The sequence below is a fragment of the Coturnix japonica genome, chromosome 1, assembly GCF_054131305.1.
Source record: "Coturnix japonica strain WE chromosome 1, WE-NBRP24, whole genome shotgun sequence".
In the NCBI taxonomy this organism is placed as follows: domain Eukaryota; kingdom Metazoa; phylum Chordata; class Aves; order Galliformes; family Phasianidae; genus Coturnix; species Coturnix japonica.
Genome location: NC_140663.1, coordinates 32,671,360 through 32,697,698, shown reverse-complemented (window position 1 = coordinate 32,697,698; position 26,339 = coordinate 32,671,360). Strand labels below are relative to the sequence as shown.

Sequence of the window (26,339 nt, the reverse complement as noted above, 5' to 3'; positions counted from 1 at the left end):
CCCATTGCAGCCTTCCATTTGTAGGAAGCTTACAAGTAGGAGGGGGTTTGATTTTTACATGGTCTGATAGTGAAAAAACATGGGATATTGGCTTTAACCTAGAGGATGATAGACTAGGCTAGATGTTAGGAAGAAATGTTTTACTCAGAGGCACTGGAACAGGCTGCCCAGGGAAGTTATGAATGTTTTATCCTTGGAGGCATTCAGATTGGATGTGGCCTTGGGCAACCTGATGTGGTGGTTAGCAATCCAGCCCACTCAGAACTTGATTAAAAGACAATTCTGTGTGCCATTATTCCCTATGAAAGACAACAGCTGGGGTTTGGGGAACTAGACTTGAGGAGGACAAAGGTTACAAGAAAGATACAGTCTTAAAAAACTCATTGTCCAGCAGTTGATATCCCTGAAGCTCAATAGAGCCTGAATGCCTGTACCAACACAGTGTTCTGCTTACAATTTCTTGAACAAAACACATGAGAAGAAAGTGACATACCTAAAACACTACCCTTAGAGCCCTCCTGAGCTTTGGATCCAGTGCTGTGCCCAGCCCTACTTAGAGAATGCAATTCAAAAGGAAAGAAGAGCTTAGAATGAAAAGGAACTTCTGCGATCTTCAAATAGACTGTATGTGGATGGGGCCAACATTTTGCCAATGTACATGTAAACTGCAAAAGCAACATTTAAGTAATTCTGAAAATAAAGCTTTATAGGGAAACATATACCGATAGGAGAATCCTAGAACCATATTTGTCCTTATTTAATATTTTAAACCTTTGATCCTTGGGAATTCCCCAAGAAGCACCAGAATAGAGGGAAAAGGCCGCCTTCAAGGGCCATGAAACAAGTCTGAAATTCTAAGCTTTTATTTCTGTTACAAAGCCAGGACAGGGAACAGCACCGCACAACCTGAAGGAGCTGTCAAGTAAAGAATTAAAACCCATTTGCATTACTGCTGGACATCAGCTAATAGTTGTACTTCCAGAGTTAATATCATTTTGTTGGAAAACATTACAGGAATATACCCTATCAGGGTGTGTGTGTAAAATCATCGGATGAAGAACAATCATGCAGGTTACAAGACTACTCTCTAACTCTCTGTCTAAAACACTCCAATTTAATGCAGTCATTTTCTTATTTGACCCAAGAACCAACGTTTGGGAAATTCCCCTTGGGCCCTTGTACCTTGTTCTTTTGCAAACTACCATTGCATAACGTGGAGCATGTCCTTAGTCAAGATGGAGAGCAAAATGACTCTTTGCTACTAGGTTGCAGTATTACAGGATCACTTAACAGCGGAGGTGGGCAGGGACTTTTAGAGACCACCTAAACCCTCCTGCTCACAGCAGACTGCTCAGCACCTTATCCAGTTGAGTTCTGAGTTATCTCCAATAATAGAGACACCACAGCCTTCCTGATCAATCTGTTCCAGTGTTTGACCTCCCTTGCAGTGACTAAGATTCTTCTTGTGTTTAAATGCTGCTTGTGTTTCAATCTGTACCTGTTTCTTTTCGTCCCAAGAAGAGTCTGGTTCCGTACTCTTTGCTCCCTCTCAGAAGGTGCTTTTCAACACTGGTAAGATCCCCTGCAGCGTTCTCAAGACTGAGCAGTCCCAGCTCTCAGCTTCTCATTACAACTGAAGAGCTCTAACTCTGGTCCTTTAATTGCCTTTGGCAACCCTCAGTAGAACTTGTTCCACTATGTCCATTTCTCCCTTGTACTGGGCAGCCCAATGCTTCAGAAGTCCCCTGAACACAGTCTAGGAGGACACTGCTAGTTTACAGTTACCGTCATATACCAGGACATTCGACTCCTATCTGCAAAGGTGCTTTCCAGACTGTTGCTGCGCTACTTTAATTTACAAACATGAACTGTACACAATACCAAGTCCCATGAGCTGCTAGTGTTGGGAGATTCCTCTCTGCAAGCCCATTAAGCCCAAGGCATACTTCTATCTGTGCTAGAGCCCAACCCTTCACACACCACACAGTTGGGAAACAGATGAGGAGGGTATCCTCACCGTGGTTGCCCATGCTTCTAACTAGCCATCTGCTCTAATAAGGAGTTGCACAAAGGTAGTCAGTGAGCATAAAGCATTCCTGGCTTTCCTGTGTGTTCTAGCTGTCACAGCTGCAATTGTAGCTACTATAGCCATGCCAAGAGCTGCAGCAGTTGCTATTGTTGCTCACACTGCTATTTTAGCAGAGCTCCAGGCTCCGTTCCCATATTCAGAAGTGTCAGCTGCCCACGTGCTCAACTACACAAAATCCTGGCTTGCACAGGACAAGTACACATTCTGTCAAGTCCTTCCATCGTACAAGCTGAATTTGTACAAGCAAAAACCTTACAGCAGCAGGGAAAAAAGCCAAAAAAGTCTTTCCCTCTGGCTTTTGCTTATAGAAAAATGGATGTTTCAGACTCTGCTTTGACAGATGCAGCCCAGGCACGCGGATGAGAGTTGGACCATTTCCCCTTGAGGACAGAAGTGCTGGTGCCTGGGTCTAATTTATATAGTAACAATAAAATGTAGCCTTTGGGAGCTCTTAACTCAGTCTTTCTCTGAGTGCTGAAACAAAGAGATAACCACCTTTCCCACCTGTTCCTCTAAGAAAACATACAGTGCCTAACCTGTACAAGTAGAGTAAGCAGGTACAGTGATGTGATATGCTTGGCTTCCTTTTGCTGCCAGGACAGACAAGGACAAAGGAATTAGGAAGACACACACTGAAATCACAAGGAAGGAAATCCCTTTCCCTGCTAACATTTATTGGCATTCAGATGTGAAGGCATGGAGATGTAAAACGTGAAGGCAGTACACTACATGAGCTTTATTCAAGCAATTGTAGCATGTCATGTTTTACCTGTACACGACCACAGCTGTGAATCTGTGTGAGAACCTGATATGGTTTTTAACCTAGGCATATCAAATATGAACAGAATTCCAGAATATGATACAACCCAAAACATACACGACTTGTGGCAAGCTTACAATGACTTTGTTCGCTCCGTGGGACAAGAAAATTTACCTTTCAAATATAAAACAAGCAGAACATACCAACATGAAATATGCTCTGTATTTGCCATACAAGGAGAGATTTGTGATTGCATCAGCCTCCAGAGAGAGTAGCTGGAAACTATCCGAGAGTGATGACTAAACAGAAACTGATCTGTTGTTTGCTGGTTGGCACGGACAAGTATTGCCAAAGCTAGGAATCCAGAAGGCAAAAACAAGTAGTAGTAACCCACTTCTAGGCATGCATTATAACATGATCAAAGAGCAACACCTCCCAGAAAGAGAAGTAAACTAATGGAACAATGGTTTTAAAACGAGGGTATTTCATCTTAACTGTTGAGAATGCAGTGCTAGGGATGGGCCTGTTATTAACACGAGGCTTCCTTCCTTTTCTAATTTGCCATTGTAACCCATTCTGGAGATCACTGTTTTCTATACAAGCTGAAATTCCTGAGTCCTGAAAACACATGAATGTCTCACAGTGCCAAGCACTGCGGCATTCACAGACTAGAAGGACAGCCAGAATTATTATAACGTACCAGGCAAAGTATCATCTAATGGCATTTTAAACTTCAGTATTTCTAATGGGCACATTTTATATTGAAGGATTGTTTTCTGGTTACTCTAAGCAATGTCACACATCCCCCAAGAGAGCAGGCTGGCCATGAGAAGTGCACTGGCTCCTTGATCTCTGAAACATTTACCACAGGACTCCCACTACAGGGCATTACAAGAAGCAGCACATCCGCTCATCACCATTTAACATAGCCCCTTTAGTAAGGCACTGACTGTGCATGGGAAGAATAAATCAATGGGAGAACTACATTTACTCCTAAAAGCTCTTAAGATTTTACTTCTTTGATCAATTAATATCTCAAATGGAAAATACACTCTGACACAGAGATAGTAGGATGTAAGTATTGACTTCTGGAAAGCGCAAATCAAGAAGTTAAGTACAACTAAGGCAGCAGCTGAGCAAACCCTCCTTTCCTCTTGCTTGTTATTTTCATTCACAATATCCATCCAGTCTGAATCCTTAACATCAGCTGAACAGTAACTTTCACTAGGGAGCGAGACCAAACATTCATTATAGAGAAGGGACATCAGTATTATATGAACACAATGCTGTTGGTAAACTCCCATTCTTGGGCCTTGGTTCCGTGTTCACAGAACTGGCAACTGCAGTTCAACAGCAGCTGCTTCTCCTTTCTCAGTTATTGCAGGCTGCTAAAAGACAAGGTTGGAGAACCAAAGCTGCATTTTCATGGGTCCCCCCGCTCATACTGCAGGGTGTATCTTGGCATAATTTAGAGCAGACTTTCTGGACCTGACTTTGCACCTTCAAGCCATCTTTCAGCAGATCATGCTCAGATGGGTTCAAAAAGTTGTAATATGAAGAAAAATATAACCTCAATCTTTACAATCAGGCTACTCCTCACCCACCCCCCAGTAATTTCAAGGGGCCCTTTATTTCAGATTGATCAAGTTTCAAATTATGTGATTTATTATACAGAAGAATAATTTTCAGATATAGTAGTAAGAAGTTTTAACTTTTAGGGTTTTTATACTTCCCAGCTGATTTCTTATAGTGATTTTCAGCACACATTTGTCTTCTGTTGATCCGTTCCTGCTAACACACACTTCGATTTCTCATTTTTAGCATGAGTGTTTTATCACTGCCTAAAAAGTTCTTCTGTTCTTATTTGACCCTCGGAATTAATTTACTACATAACTATCTCCCTTAAAATGCATTCTGACACCTATTTGGAAACTTCAGCTGCAGCAACGCACTGGGAAAAATGAAGATTCACAACTGGTGTTCTATTTCTTAATACCTTTTCATAGAGTCACATAACTGCAGATTCCAAACAAAGCATTCCTACAATGGAATGTCAAGTTACCTGATGTTTAAACTGCTGTGTCTTTTTCAGGGTTGGCTCCTGCCTTACTACAGTTTTCTTTGGGTTCAGAATAAGTAATTCTATTTGATCAAAGCAGGTAAACTCAGTGAGCTTATCGGATGAGAAAAATTCAGTCAGACAACCAGTAAAATGCCTGTACAATGAAACAGCACTGGGTATGTGTCTCTTTTCCTGTACAAGGAGATCTCAGGCAAGGAAGGTTTCCTGTGTATTTGTTCCTTAATGAAACAACTGTATCCAACAAGCAGAAAGAAACATAATCCCCCTTACTGACCACTCTACATCTGCATCAGGCCATGATGCACACCTGGAAGCACAAAGCAGAGGAAAGTAGAAGCTATTTTTCTCATCTACCTTTCAGCATCCTCATATTGGTTAAATAATCAAACCTCCAAGCTGTCCAACAGAAGAGAGTGCACAGCTACCCCCTGCAGTCAGATATTTCAGACATGGCTGTAGAACATGCCAATCGATGGATTTTTAGTCAAGTTTAGTAAGCTTGGTAGTCTCACAAAAATGAATCAAAATATATCAGCTTGAAATCAATTCTCATTGCAGAAATAGTTTGGGAAAAAAAAAAAAAGAGAGAGAGATTTTGAAACAGATTACAGTGTGTTTTTTTTCTAAGCCAAAATATTTTCCACCTCTTTGTAGTAATGGCGACAATTCCATTCTCTCTTTTAAATCCAGCTCGATAGAAGAAACATTTCAGATTCTCCAGAGTTCTCAGAATTGTCTCACTCTGTTCTACACACAGTGGCTGATGACAGCACCAAGAACACAAGAATGTAAAGAACATGCATTATATCTCATAGAAACAGCCTAAATTCAGTAGATAGCTACAACAGTGAGATGGAACAGGTTGATCCTGAACAAAGCAAAAATGCCAGAGCTGATAAAAATCCCCTCAAACAAAAGGAAGAGCAACACATTAAATTAATGGGGAGCTGTTCTGGGGGTTGTCTCTGCTGAGATTGTGCAACAACTGGTGCCAAAGATCTTAGTCTTCACTGTTGGTCCTCGACACAACAGCAATTACCTTCATTGAAAGATGCATTCTGACAAGTCAGGAAGAAAATCCCAGCCTCTGGTGTGATGATTAACAGAACTAAAACTACCTCCTTTAAAAGGAATATATTTTGCTCAAGATTTAAATGGGCTAGCACTGTGCCTGAAAACCCAAAGTTAGTTGTACTCACCTCTTTAACAAGGTAAAAAACTGTATTTCACAGAAGAAACAAAATCAACCTAGGAAGTCAGTCACCTGAGAAGAGCTCTGGATTAAGTGAGTAGCATTGCTGGAAATCTTTGCACGCTAACAGCCCCACCAAGAACTGGCTAACTTAGCACAGGCACCTTCAGTTTTTCCTACTTCTCCTTTTTCCTCCACAACAGAAAAAAAAAGCACAAGAGAAAATGGAGGCAGTTTGCTCCACTTTCCTTGTTGCCCTACTTCACCATTCATCCCACTTATCTGCTTTCAGCTTCTGGAGATTTTCTTTTCCAGCAGGTCTCCCACTCTCCTCTTACCTTCTGTAAACTGACACCAACATTTTCTGTGAACTTCACTGAGGCACCAACCACCTTCTATGACTGCCTAACGTTTTGCAGGACTTTTTCATTTGGCTTTGAATCTAGAACAGAAATGGAATTTTAGAGGTTTCAAGAGCTGTCAAATAGATAAGTTAAATAGCTAGAACAAATAGAAGTAAAAGAACAGAAAGGCTCGGGGACTCCTGCTTACTACCACACCAAAAAGTATGCCTGTATGTATGTAAATCTTATCAGAGAACTGTGTGTTAAGTCAAGGTGATACTCAGTTACTTACCTGTCTCAAGAGTCTAGTCAGTGCAATTCATCTGGTCATTAGGTCTTCAAATTCTCTGCAAGTCCACTGAAAGCCAGGAACCACTCCCAAGTCTTTACAGCTTTACATATAATTTCAAGTTCTAAGCACCAGAAATAATTTAATAGTTTCCTTGCCTGCCTGCTCACATAGAACTTCTGACCTATAGCTTATAGTTCATAACTGTAATACAATAAGACAGCATCCAAAACCCAATTCTTAACACACATACATATCACTGCACTGTCTTTGGACTTAGGTTTCTTAGATGCTATTTAAGCGAATTATAAAACTTCACAGGTATCTCAAGTATTCATAGTAACAGCAAAACTGTGAGCAGCTTTAGTAAAGTATTTGTACAGTAGAAGTCCCACGTGCTATCCTTATCAAAATTTATACTGAGTAGGCATGTTCAAGGTTGCAAACATTCTTAAAGTTGACATACATACTGGGAGTCTGGTTGGTATTAACTATTCATTAACAGATGTACTTTGTCTACTTGCTCTCTTGAACCCTCTTCATACACGCAACGAACATACAAACTAGTCAATCTAGATAAACTTCAAAGGCAATTTTTTAACTTCTAAAAAGCTCAGGACACACAGAATTAGTACTAAGTCACTCAAGTAAGATCCTGCTCAAGTGTAGAAAGAACAAGTTATTCTCTCACATTTAAACCATGTAAAGTCCAGGTATCACCTGTAAGTAGTAAAAGTGATTCTTCCATAACAGTTGTACTTCGCCTGGCAAGAATGAATACTTCAAGTCTTACGTAAATCAATCTCACTATCTTTACTCATCTAGGAAGCTGGCTTCCATAAATTCATTCTCCACCTGAACATGTACTCTCAATTTCTACCATTCCAGCCTTTTATTTTAGATGCATAGTCCAATCAAGTGTTTTCAAACTTCAAGAAACCACGAGTATTCTACATAACACTGCAGGTCAGTAGGTAATATTAAGGAAACAAGCTTTCAAGTGACTTCTGTTTTACTATTCATGCAATTAAACTGCTGCTCCTAAGAAAAGTCAGTGACTGGAGACAATCCTTTCCTTCCTCTCAAGGAAGTATCAGTCTTAGTGCAGGAGTGTTCATAAACAACTGCCATATAAATCTGTACTGCAGTCTCTAACATTTTATAACAGTCCCCTGAGACATTAGGTTGTTAGATGTGTTGTAATGTGCATGTCAGAAATAACACTTTTAAGAACTACACTGAGGTTCATACTCATTATCAGATATATCATCTTGCTAAACAGGCTTGTTCTCCAACTCAAGTCCAGCCAAGCTGCAGTTTAAACAGCAAAGCTCCCAGTCATGCTTTGTCATGTTGAAGCTTCATTGGACCTAAGAACACTAACTTCTGAGAATTTCTTTTAAAGAAGTATTTTGCTAATAGCAGCTGAATATTTTAAGTATAAGAAACCAGCTTCCTTACCCTCTCAAAAGTCTTTAGTGGCTAATAGTTTTGCAAGTGAATTAAGAGTTGGCATCAGCATAGCTTAGTTATGTATTTAACAGAAGTCGCACAAAATCCCTACTACAGAACACTTTTCCACATGCAGCTCAGCAATGCATGTCTGCAGACTGCTTCACAGTGGTCAAATTCATGCAGTGTTTATCCAAGTCCGTGTTAGTGCAGCCATCCACTTCAACAAAGCAGAGAATGCTCTGCTCTGAAGAGAAAACCTACTCTGGGATAGATAAGGAAGCGCACAGCTCAGGAGAACTTACCAAGTCTAGTCAAGGTTTTATTTGACACTTGGTAAAGACTGAAATTGGAATAAAAAACAAAACTGGAGCTTCACTTCTCTTACAGTGAGATTCCTATCATGAACAAGAGGGTCCAATTTTACTCCTCATATCAATACTGTATCACCTACACGACTTACTTGTCTTGTGAATGTATTTAAAGGTAAATTTAAAAAAACTGACCTGTTTTTGACTTTGACAAGGCTCACTGAAGTTGGATATCATGTCAGAATGTTTACTTGAGTGTTGCTATACTGACACAGTTGTGAATTTTACGATCAGATCAAGGCTCTGTGCACTCATGCAGTATTGTCTTCACTAGCAAAGAAGACACCCATATTTCCTGACATGGTTGAATGCACGATGGGCAGAGCACACAGATGTTAACTTTAGAGAGTTCATAAACCAGTTTAAGCAGAAAAAAGGGAAATAAAAGCATCAGGACCAATGTGTAGCAAAGTCATCTATTATTTCAGAGAAAATAGATATCAGATGAAGACATTCCTCACATGTCAGACTGATTAGTTAGTACTACTCCTGTTGTGCACTTTAACATACTCACACCATTCACTGCATTTATATGCAATACTAATACTACTACCCTTCAGAAAAAGGAAGGCCAAGAAATACTCTATTTTGTCATAGACATCACCTTTACTGTTTTTCCAAGCATGACAACTTAAGTAAAAAAAAAAAAAAAAAGCACAAAACACTTTGAAGTTTTAACTACCACCATTTGTGTTCCTTCTGTGATAGTAATTTATACACTAATTCTGAAATCCCTCCTCCCAGAACCTTAAGTGGGCTTCAAAAAGCATGACAAGTAAAAGAGTAAGTCAAGAGTAAGTTCAGTTTTGTCTACTATTCCCAAATTTACAATCGTGTCTGGCAAGTTTCTTACCTTCCACATAATGATTCCAAGTCAGAAGCAGTTCTAATTAATGCCAATTCATTTTTCCCCACACAAGCCTTGCAACACAAGAAAAACTTATGCTAAATTTTTCTTTTTTTTAATAAAGCTGTCTTGGTGCACGTGTATTAATGCAGATTAAGAGTTTCCCCATGCATCTGGTTTAGGTGGCTACCAGATAGACAAGGGCTAAATTTGCTCCAGTTTTCCAGAGATATTCTGAGAGGCAAGATAAATGCACACTCCAGCTGTTTCAACTGGGAGTCAAACGCCTCAGTGTTTAACAGCAGCCTAAGGAAGCATTCCCTTCCTACTAAGGGGGTACTCTAAATACTGCTGCTTGCCAGAGAAAAGCTTGAAATAAGAGAAAAATACTGTAGCTATGAGTTTACAACAACAACAACAAAAAGCTGTTTTCAATTTCCAGGAATGGGAAACAGAATGAACAGTTCAACAGTACACATGAAAAGCTCGCATCTTTTCACTGACTTATTCACTTCACAATCACTGACAAGACTGATGTACATATTTCTGCACCTGCACTTGTAAAAGCAGATAAAATATTTAATAGGTAATTTACAATGTATTTTACCAGCTTGGCATACAGGATGAACAGAATATATCAAAGTAGTTGACTGTTATAGGCTTGTGTAGGCCCTGCAAAAATATTACTTCATATATCTGCTAATTTAAAAAAAAAAAAAAAATCAATGTGCATTTTAGATGTGATACAATTCAATCTAGCACAAAATACAAAGAGCTGCAAAAATGTATACCATTCCAACAACAACGTATATAAGTTATTAAATAATGATCTGATTTAAAAGAATATAAATGAAGCCTTTAAGTAGGTCTTTTCTACATGCATATTATTCCTCATTAAAGAAAAATATGTAAAAAGGCCATTGGTAATTGCTTTGTTAACCACTGTAGAAAATGCCAATTCTCTGGTCACAGACGCCACTAGTTTAGCACTTAAGGTCTCTGCAGTGTTATATGTGATTATTTTTAAATACTGTTAACTCTATTACTCCATTGGTAAAGAACGCGTGACTTGGAATATGGCAGTCTTCATATTGAGAGGGCAGTGATGCACAGTTTTGTCACTATCCAGAAGAACAGCACCCTCCACTGCTCTGTACTTGTGGTTCGTCATCAATGATCTGTACACCTCGCCTTGCTGTTCCTGACTGACTGGATCCATTGCCTCTTGCTCTTTCATCCACTTGAGCAGTTTCTATCATTCCTGCAAACATAGTGTATCAGATGAAATGTATTAGCATTCCAGTGTATTATGACACAAGAGCTTAAGATCTTAATCTATTTGAGTTACGTACACCAAGTTCAGCAAGACCAATTCACTTGATTAAGCACAAGTAATCTCTCAAGGAATAATCAAAAGAAAATACTTAAACCTTTTTCCTAAAGCATAAAACATTCAGAATTTCCTGTTGACTGCAATGCTCCAATGTTCTGCTGTTAGTGACCTTCAAAAACTAGACTGACCCACTCATAGTGGAAACACTTGATGAACTAAAGCCATCCCTCCTTCCCCCCCCAAAAAAAACCCACAACCATGCAAGTTAAGTTCTGCCTAGTTTCTTGTAGAACAAGAATAATACAAATAGGATAACTTCCCTGTGTGGCATTTTATCCTGTATACAGCATTCTTTATCAACTGCTTCATCCGCTCATTACAGTTTCAAGTTTATGAACTGTAATTGACATAACTTGACAGTGTATTTGAAATATGTTGAAACACAGTACGAAGTAGACAGCGGTGACAGCAATCACACTAAGCTTGAACTGAAGTTACTTATTTAGGTTTGAGTGAAACAAAATGCTCAGGACTCCAACAGAGCGAGAAAGACATTCTTGAGCTACAGGATGAACTTCCATCCACACATCAAGTTTACATAGCTGCTCCAATACAAAAGTGGACTGAAGTACACTCAGAGGAAAACAGTTCTCTTCAATTACTTAAATTAAGGTGTTATTAATAGGGTTTGAAACATTCTCAAAACCGTTGTGTCTATGCTCTTCATGAGAAAACCAGACGGTACCTACTTTTACAAAGGTCAAGAAACAGTTCTTCAATTCCTTTATTCTGCTTAGCTGACGTATGATAATGTTTTGCTCCAACAGACTCTGCATACCTGTTAGAATGCAGATACAGACAAGTAAGTTGCACTGAAGAACTCAGTCTTTCTAAGCCACTTTATATGAAGTGGAAAGAGGTTTCTATTCTTAATTCTTAACTCATACATGCTGACTTAACAAAGGGAACTGTGGTTAAAATCAAGATTTATATAAAATATATTAGCTTAATTACATTTCTAGACACAACATGAGCTACAATTGATGACTTCTGCCAGAAATGATATAAAACTCAAGTTACACTTTGATCATTAAGGATGCTCCAAAATTAAGAAACTAACAGAACACTTAGTAGAAGCTAGCCAGGCACAGCTAGTTATGCCTGTCAGTTGTTAGCAGCGTCACAAATTTATTACTCCAGCATAATTCTGCAATGATTGCTTCTATTTATAATTAGTGCGACTTACATTTCTGCTTCTTGCACTGAAACATGTCTCTCTTTTTCCAAGTCTATTTTGTTACCTGTAGAGAACAAGTTAGTATTTCATGCCTTGGTACTCCAAAATTAACAAGTCACATAATCACTGTACCTCATCTCTTTTCCCCCCCCGCCCCCCCACTACAAGCTGCTTCAATAAAAACAGATTCTCGCACAAGTCTACTCAGACCACAACAACATCATTTAAAAGCCCCCTTTTAGTCAAATGTTTAGAAGCCATGAGCTTTTGTAGCCAGACCAGGACAGCTGAATACCTTGTAAGTTATAAAAGTAGTGACTTTTATTAGGCAAAATCTGTGCTTCAGAATGCAGTTTTCATAGAATATTCACATACCTATCCTCCTGAAAGTGTTAAAATCTGACCTAATGATTACAACTTTAAACTAGTACTTACATTTATTTGTAAAAATTCATTGAAATGTCCAAGTTTTAAATTCATTTCCCCCACTCTCTACACCCAAGCACTTAACTTTGAAAATAGACAAGAACTGAGTTCATGACACTGTAAATAGTTGATAAAGAAAAAACAAGAAGGATCTAACACATCTGTGATTTACATTTCTTCATTTAACTATGAATTTTGCAACTTGTCTTAACCACACACTTCAGCCATAGTACACCATTAAACTCTTTCCAAGTTAACTCTCATTTTCCCTAATTGTAATCCATTGAAACTTCTAGCTCCAAATGCATTTTTAATTGCCAGATTCACTTAAGATTTATCCCTTCATATGCACAAGCTGTTACAGCAGTGTTTGGAAGGCAATATCAAAAGAAACATTTCTAATTCAGTCACTAGAATCACGTGTTAAAGTGTACTTACCTACTATACATAAACAGATTTCATTGCCCAGCATTTTTCTTAATTCCTTAACCCAGTTTTTTACCTGCATAAAGAACAGAAGTAAGTTTCATTTCTCGTGATACACTGCCAGTTTAGGCATTGTGGAACTGGCCCATATCCTTCATTAACTGTTTAAGTCTAAAACAAATGTGTTTAGAGCAACTGAGACCTAGAAAATATTCTTTACACAGCTACACATGGCTCTTGTTTGTAGTTGAAATCTACAGCAAAGTGCTTTGTATAAATGTTAAATTACTTCCAAAACCAAACTCTTCACATTCATATTAGCCCCTCTACAAAGAGCAAGTTCACTATATTGGACACTTTAGGTGCATGGAAAGGCACAAGATGAATCAACAGATGAGTCAATGTAACAAGTGTGTGGAAACGCACAAAGCACTTTACTGACATAAGATTATTTCTTTAAAATGCTTATTCCACTGTAGAACCATATCCTGATACTGCCTCCATTACTAACTCAAGCCTGACCCACAATGCCATTTTCTACTCTGCTAGAGGAAGCCCTACTGTTCTTTGTCACAAGCTCATCAGGTCAAGACTCCTCAGGAAAGCACGTCAGTTTTTAGCTGCAACAGCACCAGTATGACACATGACTGGGAAAACATCCACCTGTCTCAACCTGATCAACTAATGCTGTAAAGTAGCTAATGATCAAATTTCAGGTTAAACAAAGACTCAGAAGTTCAAATATCTATTACCTCCAAGAATACAATGTTCACACTCCTGTGTATTGTGATTGCAGATTGTTCATACCTGAAGCTTAGTATCACTTAATGTATTTGAGCAATTTGACTTACACAGTAGAGAACAGTACTCTTATATTACCACAAAAGTACTTTTATTTCATATTCATTAGTTTGTCACATATAAATTCTCTAGTGTTCTTTGAATAACTCCACTAGATCTTTATTAAGAGTAAGCTTCAAAAAAAAATAAGGTGTACACTTTCATTACATGGCCTGATTCTGCAAATGTAATTTTATCTGCAAGTGACATGATAAAGTATTCATCTTATAATTCAGGCTAATTAAGCATAGGTGCTATCCCTGAAGCATAAGATTCCCCATGAGCACACTCATATAATGGATTCCCTTTCAATCAGAATAGACTTTGCACAGAGGTAAAAATCTGTCCAATACCTTCTGGAAAGAGTCCTCGTCTGTTATATCATATACTAGAATAGCACCATTAGAGTCTCTGTAGTAGATCGGCCCCAGTGCATGAAATCTTTCTTGACCAGCTGTATCCTGCATTTAAAAAACACACTTGTTAGTATCTAAGACTGCAACAGTACTTTGAGAGATTCCAATAACTTCAAACTTAATTACAAAGAACTTAACATTTGATTTCTATCAAATGGAACATTTTCCTGAAAAATAACCTATTTAAGTAGGGAGGGAAGGCATAGTGGGGAGGACAGTTTAGGAAAGTAAACATACCCATATTGCAAGGTTAACTCTTTTCCCACCAATATTCAGCTTCTTCGTTAGAAAAGATGCCTGGAAAGCAAAACAGAGTTCAGTTTTCAAACAAATATGTCTGTCTGACTTCAGATTTATTTACTAATAAAAACATGTGAATCAACAGAAGACAGATTTCTCAGTCAAAATACTCCCTGAGCCAGAAGGCTGGGTCAATATTAAGCTAGTTAGTCATTTCACTACAGTTTGCCAGAAGCCTGTCCTAAATAAATCTGCCTTAAGCTAATCATCTCCTACATCCTTTTGCTGTTGTTCTGAATGACTTAGGAGAAATAAGGTTGAATTCTGAATAAGGATAAGCCTAAGATGAAATTTAAACACAAGAGTACACAAAGCTATGGGGATTTTAAGGCTGCAGGTATTAGCACAGTAGTTCAACACCAGCAAAACAGTACAAATAATTCAAGTTTAGAGCTAAAATTGCGAGAATTTCCTTCATCTGCATTTTTCTCCCCTACAGAAATGAGCTCACAGCTCTCCTCATTTTATTCCTTCCCCCAATATTTCAGATACCATTCCTGAAAGCCTAGTATTGATGTTTCTCAGGTAACAGGACCAGAGGAAGCAGGAGAAGCAGTACACACACACAAAAAGAAAGCAAGCGGTAGGGTGAAAAGTTTCAGAAGAATCATACATGCTGCTCTATGTATTCTATTACATTGTTTTCTGAAAACACTTGATGTGACCAATGTGTATTGTAAGCTTAGCCTGATTTCTGTAACTCAAGAAGATGTCTGTTCTTTGAGCTTGCATGATGCAGTTTTCAAATGCTATCCTTCTGCTACCCATTAGATAATTCACCAGCCAAAAATAAGTATTAAAAATTGATATTACTTCAATAGACTAAAACAGGCTTTGAAGTAGTCAATACATTAAGAACCTGCACCTCCACTCTGAAGATCAGCAGTAACAAGTTAACATCAGACAACTCAGTCTCCAAGATTAACTTCAGTCTGTTTCCCAAGTTTAGCTGGTTCCCATTCAGTTTCACCTCAGCACACATTTGGATTTCAAGTACTCAGTGAATAAACAATCATCTCCGATCATTCTAGGCTGGCCTGTAGCTTCTCAATCCCTCTGTATGAGAGCATGAATCAGACACTGAGCTGACTAAAAATCATGTGTATGTAGAATGGGAAAACATCATCAGCCAGGTCAGCTGCTTAACAACTAATACAGGCACAGACCACACTAGTTCAATTTACACCAGCATAAACTGCTGGTAAAAAAGTCTTCCTTGAGTCCCTCCCATGCTAAACTAATCTACATCAATTCTGGCATGTGTATGACTGAAGATGAGTTAATAATTTCCCTCTCTGCTTTAAAAGAAGTTGTACCCTCCCTGCAAAGTCTGACAACAAATGGAGCAGATCCAGAAAGACAGACAACAGGAAAGAAAAACACCCTGAGACTTTCCAAGCGCAGGCAGAAAGGAACTAATCTTGACCACTGTGTTGAATGCACCTAAAGTTTAATAGCCCTTCAGTCTATTGTAAGCTGGTGGAAATCAACTTTGGGAAGAGTTCCAGACAGCGAGATTGAAGTATTTAAAACACTGATCAACTTGTAACAAACAGCTTAACAGCAGAGCTGCAAGTCTTAAATGCCAGGAAACACCAATGGATTTTCAAGTAAATCATACGTTCTGCATTAGTTCTTTTATAGCTTTCACTCATCTGTTCCAAAGGATCATAAAAGCAGTGTCTAGTCTCATAATTTGTTCCACGGCATCAGTTTAAAAGCTGTAATCTCCGACATTTTAATATACCAACACCTGGATCATATTAAGAAAAGTTATGGCTTAGCCATAGTGAGTCAAGCTTACCTGCCAACATCTTATTGATCTACTGCACTAACACATTTGATGCTCTACTGTACATCTCAGGGGAAAAGCTGTTCAAAGCACTGTTTGCTTGTCACTATAATAATGCTCAAATCTGCCCAGCTGATGCAAAACTGGCAAAAAAAAAAAGCATTCTAAAACTACATTTCTGGACCTTTGGGAAGAAAAAATGCTCTGAAAAGAGGATCTGCATTAAAGACCACAAAACAATATTCATGAGGTTAAGACATCATGGCTTTGGATACTGGCTATTTAGTTGTCTGACATATCGAATATTAAAATAGGTTTTCACATCACAGACGAGGCGCTGTGGTTTCTTTTTCCTGTTTAGTTTTATAGTAACACATCCCACAAGTCGCTATAGCTTTTGATCCAACGTTATCTTTTAACACTGAAAGTAGAACATTTCCTTTTCTATACATGCAGATATTAGAAGGCCAATATATGGTCAGGCAACTCTTCTAGTATCTACTGAGAAAAGTGACATAAGACAGGAGCAAAAGCATTTAGGACTGACCATTGCATTTGCAGACTGCATCAAAACTTGATGAACTTGTACTGTTTCAGGTAATAGTCCAAAAGAGTCCTAGATTCTTAACCCAAATGATGATACCCTATATCAGATATCCTGATTACAATGAAGTTTATACATAAATTTGCTTGTTAACATGTCTGTTACACTGTATGAGGTAGTCATAGTTAATAACGAGCGGAAAGCTTTAAGAGTGTACTGTGAGAAACTTTCAATAGTATATTACACTTTAAACATTTCATTCCTCTAATGTATTTATATATGTGAATATATATTGTACTATTGTGTAAATATGGTGTATATATATATGTAAATATTGTGTGTGTGTGTGTATATATATATGAATACTGTTCACAGGTCCTGCTCTAAAATTAAAAGGTACAGGTAAGTCTGCATAATTACCATCAGTTAAATGCATTTTAATGTTAAGAGTGCCATACACTCCAAAGACAAAACAGCTAATACCTAACATATGAAAGTTATACCCACACCCGCTTCCATTTGTCTTAAGAAGAGCAAGGTTACTACACTCCATTCACTCTGAAATTAGAAATCAAAAAGCTAAAAATCAAAGGAGCAGCAGGACTTAGTTTTTAGAAACTTGAGGAGTCTAATGAGTAATTAAAGTCTTCATCATTGGTTGTGAGTTCCCTACCCAACACAGCACTGAGGCCAGCTGCCAAGTGTGTGAAGGCCTTTGGAAGCAATGCCATCCACACAGCATTAGATGATCGCACACTGATGGGGATCAACATGTGTTCTCATCTCCTGAGAATTTATACAACTGAGTACTAGGGAGTTCAGTGTCAGTCATGACTTAATTTATAATCAGCAACTCCTTTCCACATTACTTTCATTATTATGGCAGTCCACTTTAGTACTGACTTCCAAAAAACAAGCGTACAGGACCACAGCTTATTCCAAGATAAGTAATCTCAAGCAGCTCTTTGAAGTAAACTACTGACCTTGGTGTTTTGACTTCAGTGCCTTATGACTAGTGTGAAGAACACTCACATACTTAAAAGGAAAGGATAATGCAATTATAAGCACTAGAATACCAGCCCCTTTATGCGCCTGGAGAAAATCTTTTTGTTCTTTTAATTGTCTTTTAAGAGCTCAGTTCCACACGTGCACAAGGCTCTGTTGAGAGCTGACAGAAGGACCTGACAAGAACACAAGGAAGCTGGAAAAAGACACACTCGAAAGTCATTAGAATATAGCAGGTTTACAGCATCTGCCCCTTCACTGCTTTGTAACAGGCATAAAACACTACATGCAGCACTGGATTTCCATGTACTACCTTTTCTAAGCTGTTTTATACATCCAAGACGACTTTTCCTGGTTACACGAGTCCACCAAAGCAGTGAGGATCAGTATATATCACTAGCAGCACATCAGTGGCTCAGTGCACAAAGGAAATGGTTTTAAGTTAAAAGAGGGAAGATTTAGGTTGGATGTTAGGGGGAAGTTCTTCACTAGGAGAGTGGTTAGGCTCTGGAACAGGCTGCCCAGGGAGGTTGTGGATGCCCCGTCCTTGGAGGTGTTCAAGACCAGGTTGGACAGGGCCCTGGGCAACCTGATCTAGTAAAGGTGTATGTTTGGTGGCCCTGCCAGGCAGGGGGGTTGGAACTACGTGATCCTTGAGGTCCCTTCCAACCTGGATCATTCTGTGATTCTGTGTTGTATTTATCCTGAGTAATTAACAGATAGGACCCATCCACATTTAAAAACAACAAAACAGGTTTTCCTACCAGAATATTTCCAGCATATTTCATTTGGTTTCATTTTACAGCTTAGAATCCTTTTAAGGTGGAAATACTGACCTCCATATTTTGATCCATGGGAACCAATTCTGATCATCCCACCGGGTCTATCAGGAGGTTATGGATTGTCAAGAAAGAAATCCACAACAAAAACAAGGCTACCTTCCCTATGTTTTTCTTCAGCAGATCAACAGCTGCCTTGATTTCAATTTGCATATCACTGATATCTGATGTAAATGACTTCAAGCGAACAGAACAACATGCCCTGCAGCCTCCCAGTCTCAATATAAGCAAGCCCCAGTTTAATATTACCTTCTAACCAGCACCTGAAAAAATAGAGAAGGGGAGAGAGAGAGCTCCCTTTCAATAAAACATTCTGTTACTTACAAATAGGTGACTTCTCTCTCTGTTAGTGCACAGCCAACCTGCACACATAGGACAGGCTGCCCAGGGAGGTGGCGGAGTCTCCTTCTCTGGAGATACTCAAGACCCGCCTGGACGCCTACCTGTGTGACGTGGTGTAGGGAGCCTGCTTTGGCAGGGGGGTTGGACTCGATGATCTCTAGAGGTCCCTTCCAACCCCTACAATCCTGTGACACTGGAAAGTACAGACTTGCACAGTGCTAGAACATACACACTGACCAGCTGAAGGTCCTCCTGTGCTCTCTCCCATCAATATGGCCACGATGCAGGAGACCCCAACCAACACCTACAGCACTTCAGAAGGCTGTAGAGTCTCACCATGTTTTTGCTGCAAAAAGGTTGGCATGAAGTACAGCAGCAACTCCACCACAGCACCCCCTGCTCAATCAGATTACTGTGCACTGAGAGGCCCTCATCCCACTGACCAGCGATTCTTTTCCACATGGCTCATCACTGTGGCTCCTTTGCTGAAACAGGAATCCAATATTTATCTAATTTTGGCTTTGTTGGAACAGAAACCTATTTACTGCAATACTTTGAACTGATGCCACAAGGCAAAGTCACTTTATCAAATTAAGCCTTTAATAAGAAAAAAGAAAATAAAATCTTATGAAAATGTCACTGTTTTGTTAGCCACTCCATCTATTCTTTTAAATGAATGTTTTCATTAGGTTTGGTAATTCCTTCCACAACTGCAAGGCATAGAAAAGCAAGAATGACGATTCACAAGCAAACATCACACACAGTGAGATTCAACAATCAATAAGATGCGCGGCACTAAGGAGGTTCAGACAAAACAAAGAGGGGTGAGTTAAGATACACTGCAACTGGTTAAAATATACAGGGAGCAACTAGAAACCTAATCACAGAATCACAGAATCGTAGGGGTTGGAAGGGACCTCTAGAGATCGAGTCCAACCCCCTGCCAAAGCAGGCTCCCTACACCATGTCACACAGTTAGGCGTCCAGTCGGGTCTTGAATATCTCCAGAGAAGGAGACTCCACCACCTCCCTGGGCAGCCTGTTCCAGTGCTCCGTCACCCTCACTGTAAAGAAGTTCTTCCGCACATTTGTGCGGAACTTCCTATGCTGTACTTTCATCCCATTACCCCTAGTCCTGTCCCCACACATTACTGAAAAGAGACCAGCCTCGCCACTATGGCTCCCACACCTCAGGTATTTATAATCACAGCAGAGAAGCAGAGCTTCAACATCACATGTGAGCATGTGCTCCCCTTCCTTCACAAGCAGCTTCCATTCCCCATAGGCAGCCTCAAGCAAAAGCTCTCAGGCTGTAGCACCTAGAGAGACATTTGACTGTCAACGTTTTGGGGCCATTTAAATTTCCATTTTCTGATGTCTGTGACCCAGCTCCCTTTTGGCTTCTAATTTTAGACTTTCCGCTGTAGAATTTAAGAGACAACAAAACCAGAGCTACGCCACGTGACAAGCTATTCTCTTTACACAGGATATCAGAATTCAGCTATACGCAGTCACTGCAGTGCACTTCTAAACACGACTGCTTGCTCAACACCACCCTTCAGGTTGTGTAGCAACAGAAGTTACAACTGCAGCTCTGATACCTACCAACGACTGATTGCTTCTATAGCATGTCAAGAACAGGTTACCTCTGTGGCAATCAGATCTATCATTAGCTTGCCGTGCCTCCAGCATCACCCTCAGTAAACCAACAAATAGGTACATCTAACAGCCCAGTATGAGCACAGACAGATGAAGTTCAAATTATTTTTAGCTACCTGAAACAAATACGGAGCAACAATACCTGTTGATGAAATATTAAGTGTGCTGTTTCCAATGCATCTCTAGTGTTTCCTTTCTTTTAAGGGAAAGTTGGAATCTCTCCCCCTGGTGTGCATGAATAGCACACAGCTACCCTGAGGCACCACCATTTATACTGTATTTCACAGACAGAATCACAGAATGACCCAGGTTGGAAGGGACCTCAAGGATCACGTAGTTCCAACCCCCCTGCCTGGCAGGGCCACCAAACATACACCTTTACTAGATCAGGTTGCCCAGGGCACCGTCCAACCTGGTCTTGAACACCTCCAAGGACGGGGCATCCACAACCTCCCTGGGCAGCCTGTTCCAGGGCCTAACCACTCTCCTAGTGAAGAACTTCCCCCTAACATCCAACCTAAATCTTCCCTCTTTTAACTTAAAATAATTTCTCCGTGTCCTGCTATTATCAGCCCTTTAGAAGAGTTCACTCCCCTCCTGGGTGTAGGTTCCCTTCAGGTATTGAAAGGCTGCAATGAGGTCACCCCGCAACCTTCTCTTCTCCAGGCTGAACAAGCCCAAAAGGCTGAACAAACCTTCAAAAGCAGTTCAGAACCCACATGGCGACAGGGTTTGTTTCTTCATTTACAAGAAAACACAAAGAACACAGCATAGATTGCAGTGCTAAAACCATGTTTCCGCGTACATGCCCTCAATAGGCAGAAGAGATGCTGCGCAGCTGCAAGTAAAGAAGCTAAACATGCAGAGAGAGCTCAAAAGACACGTGCTGATTGTACAACCCACAACATGGAACTCAAAACACATTTTCCAAGGCCACATAGAACACACGTGCGTTTTGCTGCGTGGGACGCAGACCGCTCAGCACCGGGAGGCAGCAACAAATATCACTTTCCAGTAGACACCCATCACAATTTCACCAGTGGAATTTCACTGCTCAGATGTTTATAAGTTCGGTGACAACTCAGGCTAAAATTCAGGGAGACTACACGATGGCCTCACGGATCTTGTGAGTAATTAAATCATAAGCCTTAAGCTTGTGAAAGCTGTTCTTTCTAACTGCTTGCACTGAGGTAACTCAGGCACCGGGTCTGCCAACCAGATGCAGGCTGTCATTAACAGAGACGCAACGCACTCGAAGCACTTAGTCATCAGCCCACCACCAACCATTACAACAACAGCCACATTACTTTCAAGCCGCGCTTCCGCATCCCAAGACTCGAAGGAATAAATCGATCAAACAAGAACCGAGTGAGACCCCGAAGCACCATTCGGGCGAACTGAAGCCCAAATCAGCCCTCAGCTGTACCCCTAAAGGGGAACCACAGCCGCCCCCCCGCGCTCCCGGCCGGCCCGCACCTGCAGCGTGGTGATGTGCTTGTCGTTGAACTTGTTCTCGCAGTAGCGCAGCACCAGGGAGGTTTTCCCTACGCAGCCCTCCCCGAGAAGCACCACCTTGAACGAGAAGCTGCGACCTCCGGCCGCCGCCGCTCCGGCCCCCGCCGCCATCCGCGCCCCGCCGCCCGCCGGGCCGCCTCACATCCACCGCCCCGCTCTGCGGCCGCGGAACGCCGCCGCACGCAGGGATGAAGAGCGCAAGGGGCGGGAGGAAGGAATAGAGGAAGGAGTGCTGGAGGGACAACAAGCAGACACAGCCGCAAACACCTCCACACAGCCAGCGGCCCCGCTGCCCCTAATGGCGTCTTCTTCCTCCTACGTCACGCACCGCCCGGTCACGCGCCGGCAATGGGAGGGGCGGGGAGCATTGAGAGTTTGGGCGCCATCTGTTGGTGGGGTTCTGTGAGGGTGTGATGGAGGGAGGGTGTGCTCGGTGTTCCTCGTGAATAAGAGCAGTGAAGCACACGAGGTTTACCAACAGATTAATTTACCCAAGACCAGGCTGCCCATGGCCCCATCCAACCTGGCCTTGAGCACCTCCAGGGATGGGGCATCCACAGCCTCTCTGGGCAGCCTGTGGCAGCACCTCACCACTCTCATAGTAAAGAACTTCCCCCTGATATCCAATCTAAATCTTCCCACCTTCAACTTAAAACACGCTTCACTTCTTGTTCTGTAGAACTCCTTGATGGCTGGGCTCCTTCCTGGAGTCAGAGAATGCTTTGTGTTGGAAGGGACCTTAAAGCTCATCCACTTCCAACCCCTGTATTTCTCCATCCAAGAACCGGGTAACTGTCTTGTCAAATTGAATATCCTTCCCAAATTAAAAGCATTCTGCACGTAGCAATCCGAACTGCTGCAATGTAACTCCTCTCTAGTGATCATTTAGCGGTAATAAAAGTAATGCTTATGAAAAGGCATCACAGTGCAATTTCCTTTGTCAGATAAGACTAATGCTCTGTCGTGTGAGAACGAACGGAGGAAAGAACAGAGAATGCTTCCAGGAGAACAAAGATCAGCTTTCCTGGAGCAAGAAGCCTCATTAATGAGCAGCATTACATTCACATAGAAAATGGATTTGTTTTTATTTCCCCCTAGATGTAAGCAGAGGAAACAGGACAAGGTGAAAAATCAATGCAGTCAAACTCTTCAAGGGTATCCTTCCTTTAAATGCGTTCCTAGTTTCATCAGCAAGTGAATTATTTCAGCAAGTTAGGATAAAAATACTGTCTTGCTGGAAAGTGATACTGGCTGCTGTCAATCCTGCCCTCCATGCCTGAGCAGTAAACTACTAAAGTAAAACTTTAGTAAGTCTTCTAGGCCAAATGGATGAAGAAGTGAGATCTGCACGGATGAAGATTGCAGAGACAGTGGAAGTCGATGCTCAAGAACACAAGCTGCTGGCACAGGTACAGAAGAGTCATCAGGGAGAGTCACTGCAAAGTCCACAAGCTGATTTTCCTGACCACAACTATGAGCACTGCTCTTCTAACAGAGCACAGCCAAGCATAAGACACTGTCTGGAGCTCAGTCCTGGCTGAGTTCATTTCTCCAGCAGTCCTCTGCCACGGTGCACAGCCAGAAGATGCATCTTCCCACTGACAATAAGCACTTTCAAGTTACTACTCAGTTCCATCATTCCTGTTTTCCTCTGTCTTACCTGAACCCTGTGGTTACAGATGTGTTTGTGTGGCAAAAGTTATAATACCCAGAACTTCAGCCACCTGCACTAAATGAAATTAAAAGGCTGATATGGTTGAGAAAGAAAATTCTGTATGAGCTATAAAAAGCATCACATTTGACTGTAATCTGATGTGTGTGACACTGAAATCTGCAAATTGAAATATCTGTGATAGTTATCGATTTATTTGAGTAGTGGTAATTAAATCTGGATTTATTTCAGACTATTTGAGAATGCCTTTTTTTGACTGAATAGGGTGTGCTTCCCCTTTTTACCTAGCTTCCTAAAAACACTTCTGCTTTAATTCTTCTTTCGTATTGATGTTTTCATACCGTTTTTCAAAACTCTTGAAAAAAAAAAACAAACACTATTTTTACAAGGCAATCTATTTTGTAGATAACTTACAGCCCCGTGTTTCTTCATCATTGCCCTTGAGATTCAGGATATCTGCTGCTGCAGACAGGGCTGGCAGTCAGTTTGAAAGTGGAGCTTGTAGCTCACTGGCCCTGAGGCGATAGCACTGTGATAGCGGTTTTGTAGTGAAGCAGAGTCTGACACAAAGTAGTGCTTTTGTAGTGCAAGCTCCAGGAGTACAAATGCCCTGCACAGTGAGTGTGTAGCTGATAGCCCCTTGGGTTGGAGTTCTTTTCATCTAACTTGTGGACACCTGCATGGAGTCAGGTTAATTCTCTTCAATCTGTTTGAAGAGGGATTCTCGGCTGACTTGGCAGCATGTGTTTTTCCCTGCAGCTTCAGTGGAACAGCTGTTTTACCTGTGCAATGACAGTTGTGACAGAAAGGAAAGTGGAAAAGTCAACTGTATTGCTGATTTCATCAGCAAGAAAAATGTCACTTAAAATGTATTTTCTATTGTGTAAAGAAATCACAATAGAATCATAGAATCACTGAGGTTGGGAAATAGATTTGAGATCATCGAGTCCAATCATTCCCTTAGACCTGTAAGTCCACCATTAAGCCATGTTCCTAAGCACCGTATCCACATTTCTAAAAGATCTCCATGGACAGGGAATCCACCACCTCCCCATGGCACCCTGTTCCAAAACCTGACACAAAACATTTTCTGTGAAAAATCTGAAAACCTCCCTAGCCACTTCCTCATGTCTTATCACACGTCAGTTTAGAAAAGAGACCAGCACCTTCCTCACTGCAACTTCCTGAGAGGTCTCCCATCATCCTCCTCCAGTCTAAACGACTCCTCCAATTCACTCAGCCATTCCTCAAATGATTTGTTTTCCACTCACCTCACCATTTATTTATTTATTGCTGTTTACACATGCATTCAGGCAACTAAGTGTCCATCATGTAGTGAGGGGCCCAAAACTGAGCGTAGTACTCAAGATGAGTTCTCAACTGTGCTGTGTACAAGGGGGGGAATGACTTTCCAGCCCCGCTGGCTGCACTATTTCTGATGCAGGCCAGGATGCTGTTGGTTGTCTTGGCCACCTAGGCACACTTCTAGCTCATGTTCAGGTGGCTGTTGACTAGCACCATCAGGTCCTTCTCTGCGAAGTGGCTTTCCAGCTGCTCTTCCCCAATCCCATACCAGGGCATGGAGTTGTTATGACCCAAGTGCAGTGCCCAGCACTGAACCTTGTCTTTTTCAACCCCGGTGATTCTGTGATTATATTCTGTGATTCTATGGTTTCTGGGCAATTATCAGTCCCTCATAAATTACAAAGGTGGAAGTTATTGTGCAGATGATGTGATGATGTGAATCTTATATTGGCATTTTATTCCTTTGAGGAACATTTATGAGCATAATTTGTCATAGTTGCGCTAAAATGTTCATATTTTATGTGATTTACTTGGAAGATAAAAGTAGCATGAAATCTTACCCAATTAATATGTAGTTTTATAGAATCAAATGGCTCCTTGAAACTGTGTAGATGTCCATAAAATCAAGATATAAGAACAGGTTAAAAAAGCCCAGCTTATCATGAAGTTAATAAAATAGTATCGAGATGAGAGTTGTTCAGAGTGAAATTTGTGTGTTTGTGTTTCCATTATAACTGACATGAGCATATCCAGCATAGAAGAGAGACAGGAAACACTGTTTGACCAAATGGCAATTAAGAGTAATATCAACGCGTCTATCAAGAATATAGTAGATGTGTTAATCTAGGGTGAGAGAAATACTTTTGGTTGCTGAAATCATGATAATTCAGTAAGCATATTGAAAGAAATATCCACGTGTTAAAATGGTGCATTCTGCTCCATAAAGAAAGACTATTCAGGCATCTAAGAGTAAAGATAAAGGAGAAATGTAAACCATGTGAATATAAACAGAAAAGAACAAATAAATCAGGAAGAACCTTGACCCAGGGGAACTTTCTTTACCAATATCTCACCCACTCACTCAGCACTGATAGCCTCGGTGTACCCATGGTGATGTGCTTGACAGGTTCAGTAATGCGCTTGGAGACTTTGCACAGCATGAAATTTGTTTCCAATTTGTAGAAACAAGTGAAACATGGAAACTGATTTCTAGCTAAGAAACAATTCCAACAGGAGACTGCTGTTTGGCTGTTAGCTTTTT

The 26,339-nt window shown here is 40.7% G+C and overlaps 1 protein-coding gene across 1 annotated transcript; it reads right to left on the bottom strand.

Annotated features, from left to right (window-relative positions):
- Positions 1–8,982: 8,982 nt before the first annotated feature.
- Positions 8,983–22,442, bottom strand: RAB21 (RAB21, member RAS oncogene family). The gene is made up of 7 exons (XM_015855810.3): positions 22,063–22,442; positions 14,343–14,402; positions 14,043–14,150; positions 12,862–12,925; positions 12,007–12,061; positions 11,510–11,598; positions 8,983–10,688 (listed from the first exon to the last, which is right to left on the bottom strand). The coding sequence occupies exons 1-7, from the start codon at positions 22,210–22,212 to the stop codon at positions 10,549–10,551; spliced, it is 666 nt and encodes a 221-aa protein (XP_015711296.1). The 5' UTR covers positions 22,213–22,442; the 3' UTR covers positions 8,983–10,548.
- Positions 22,443–26,339: the final 3,897 nt, after the last annotated feature.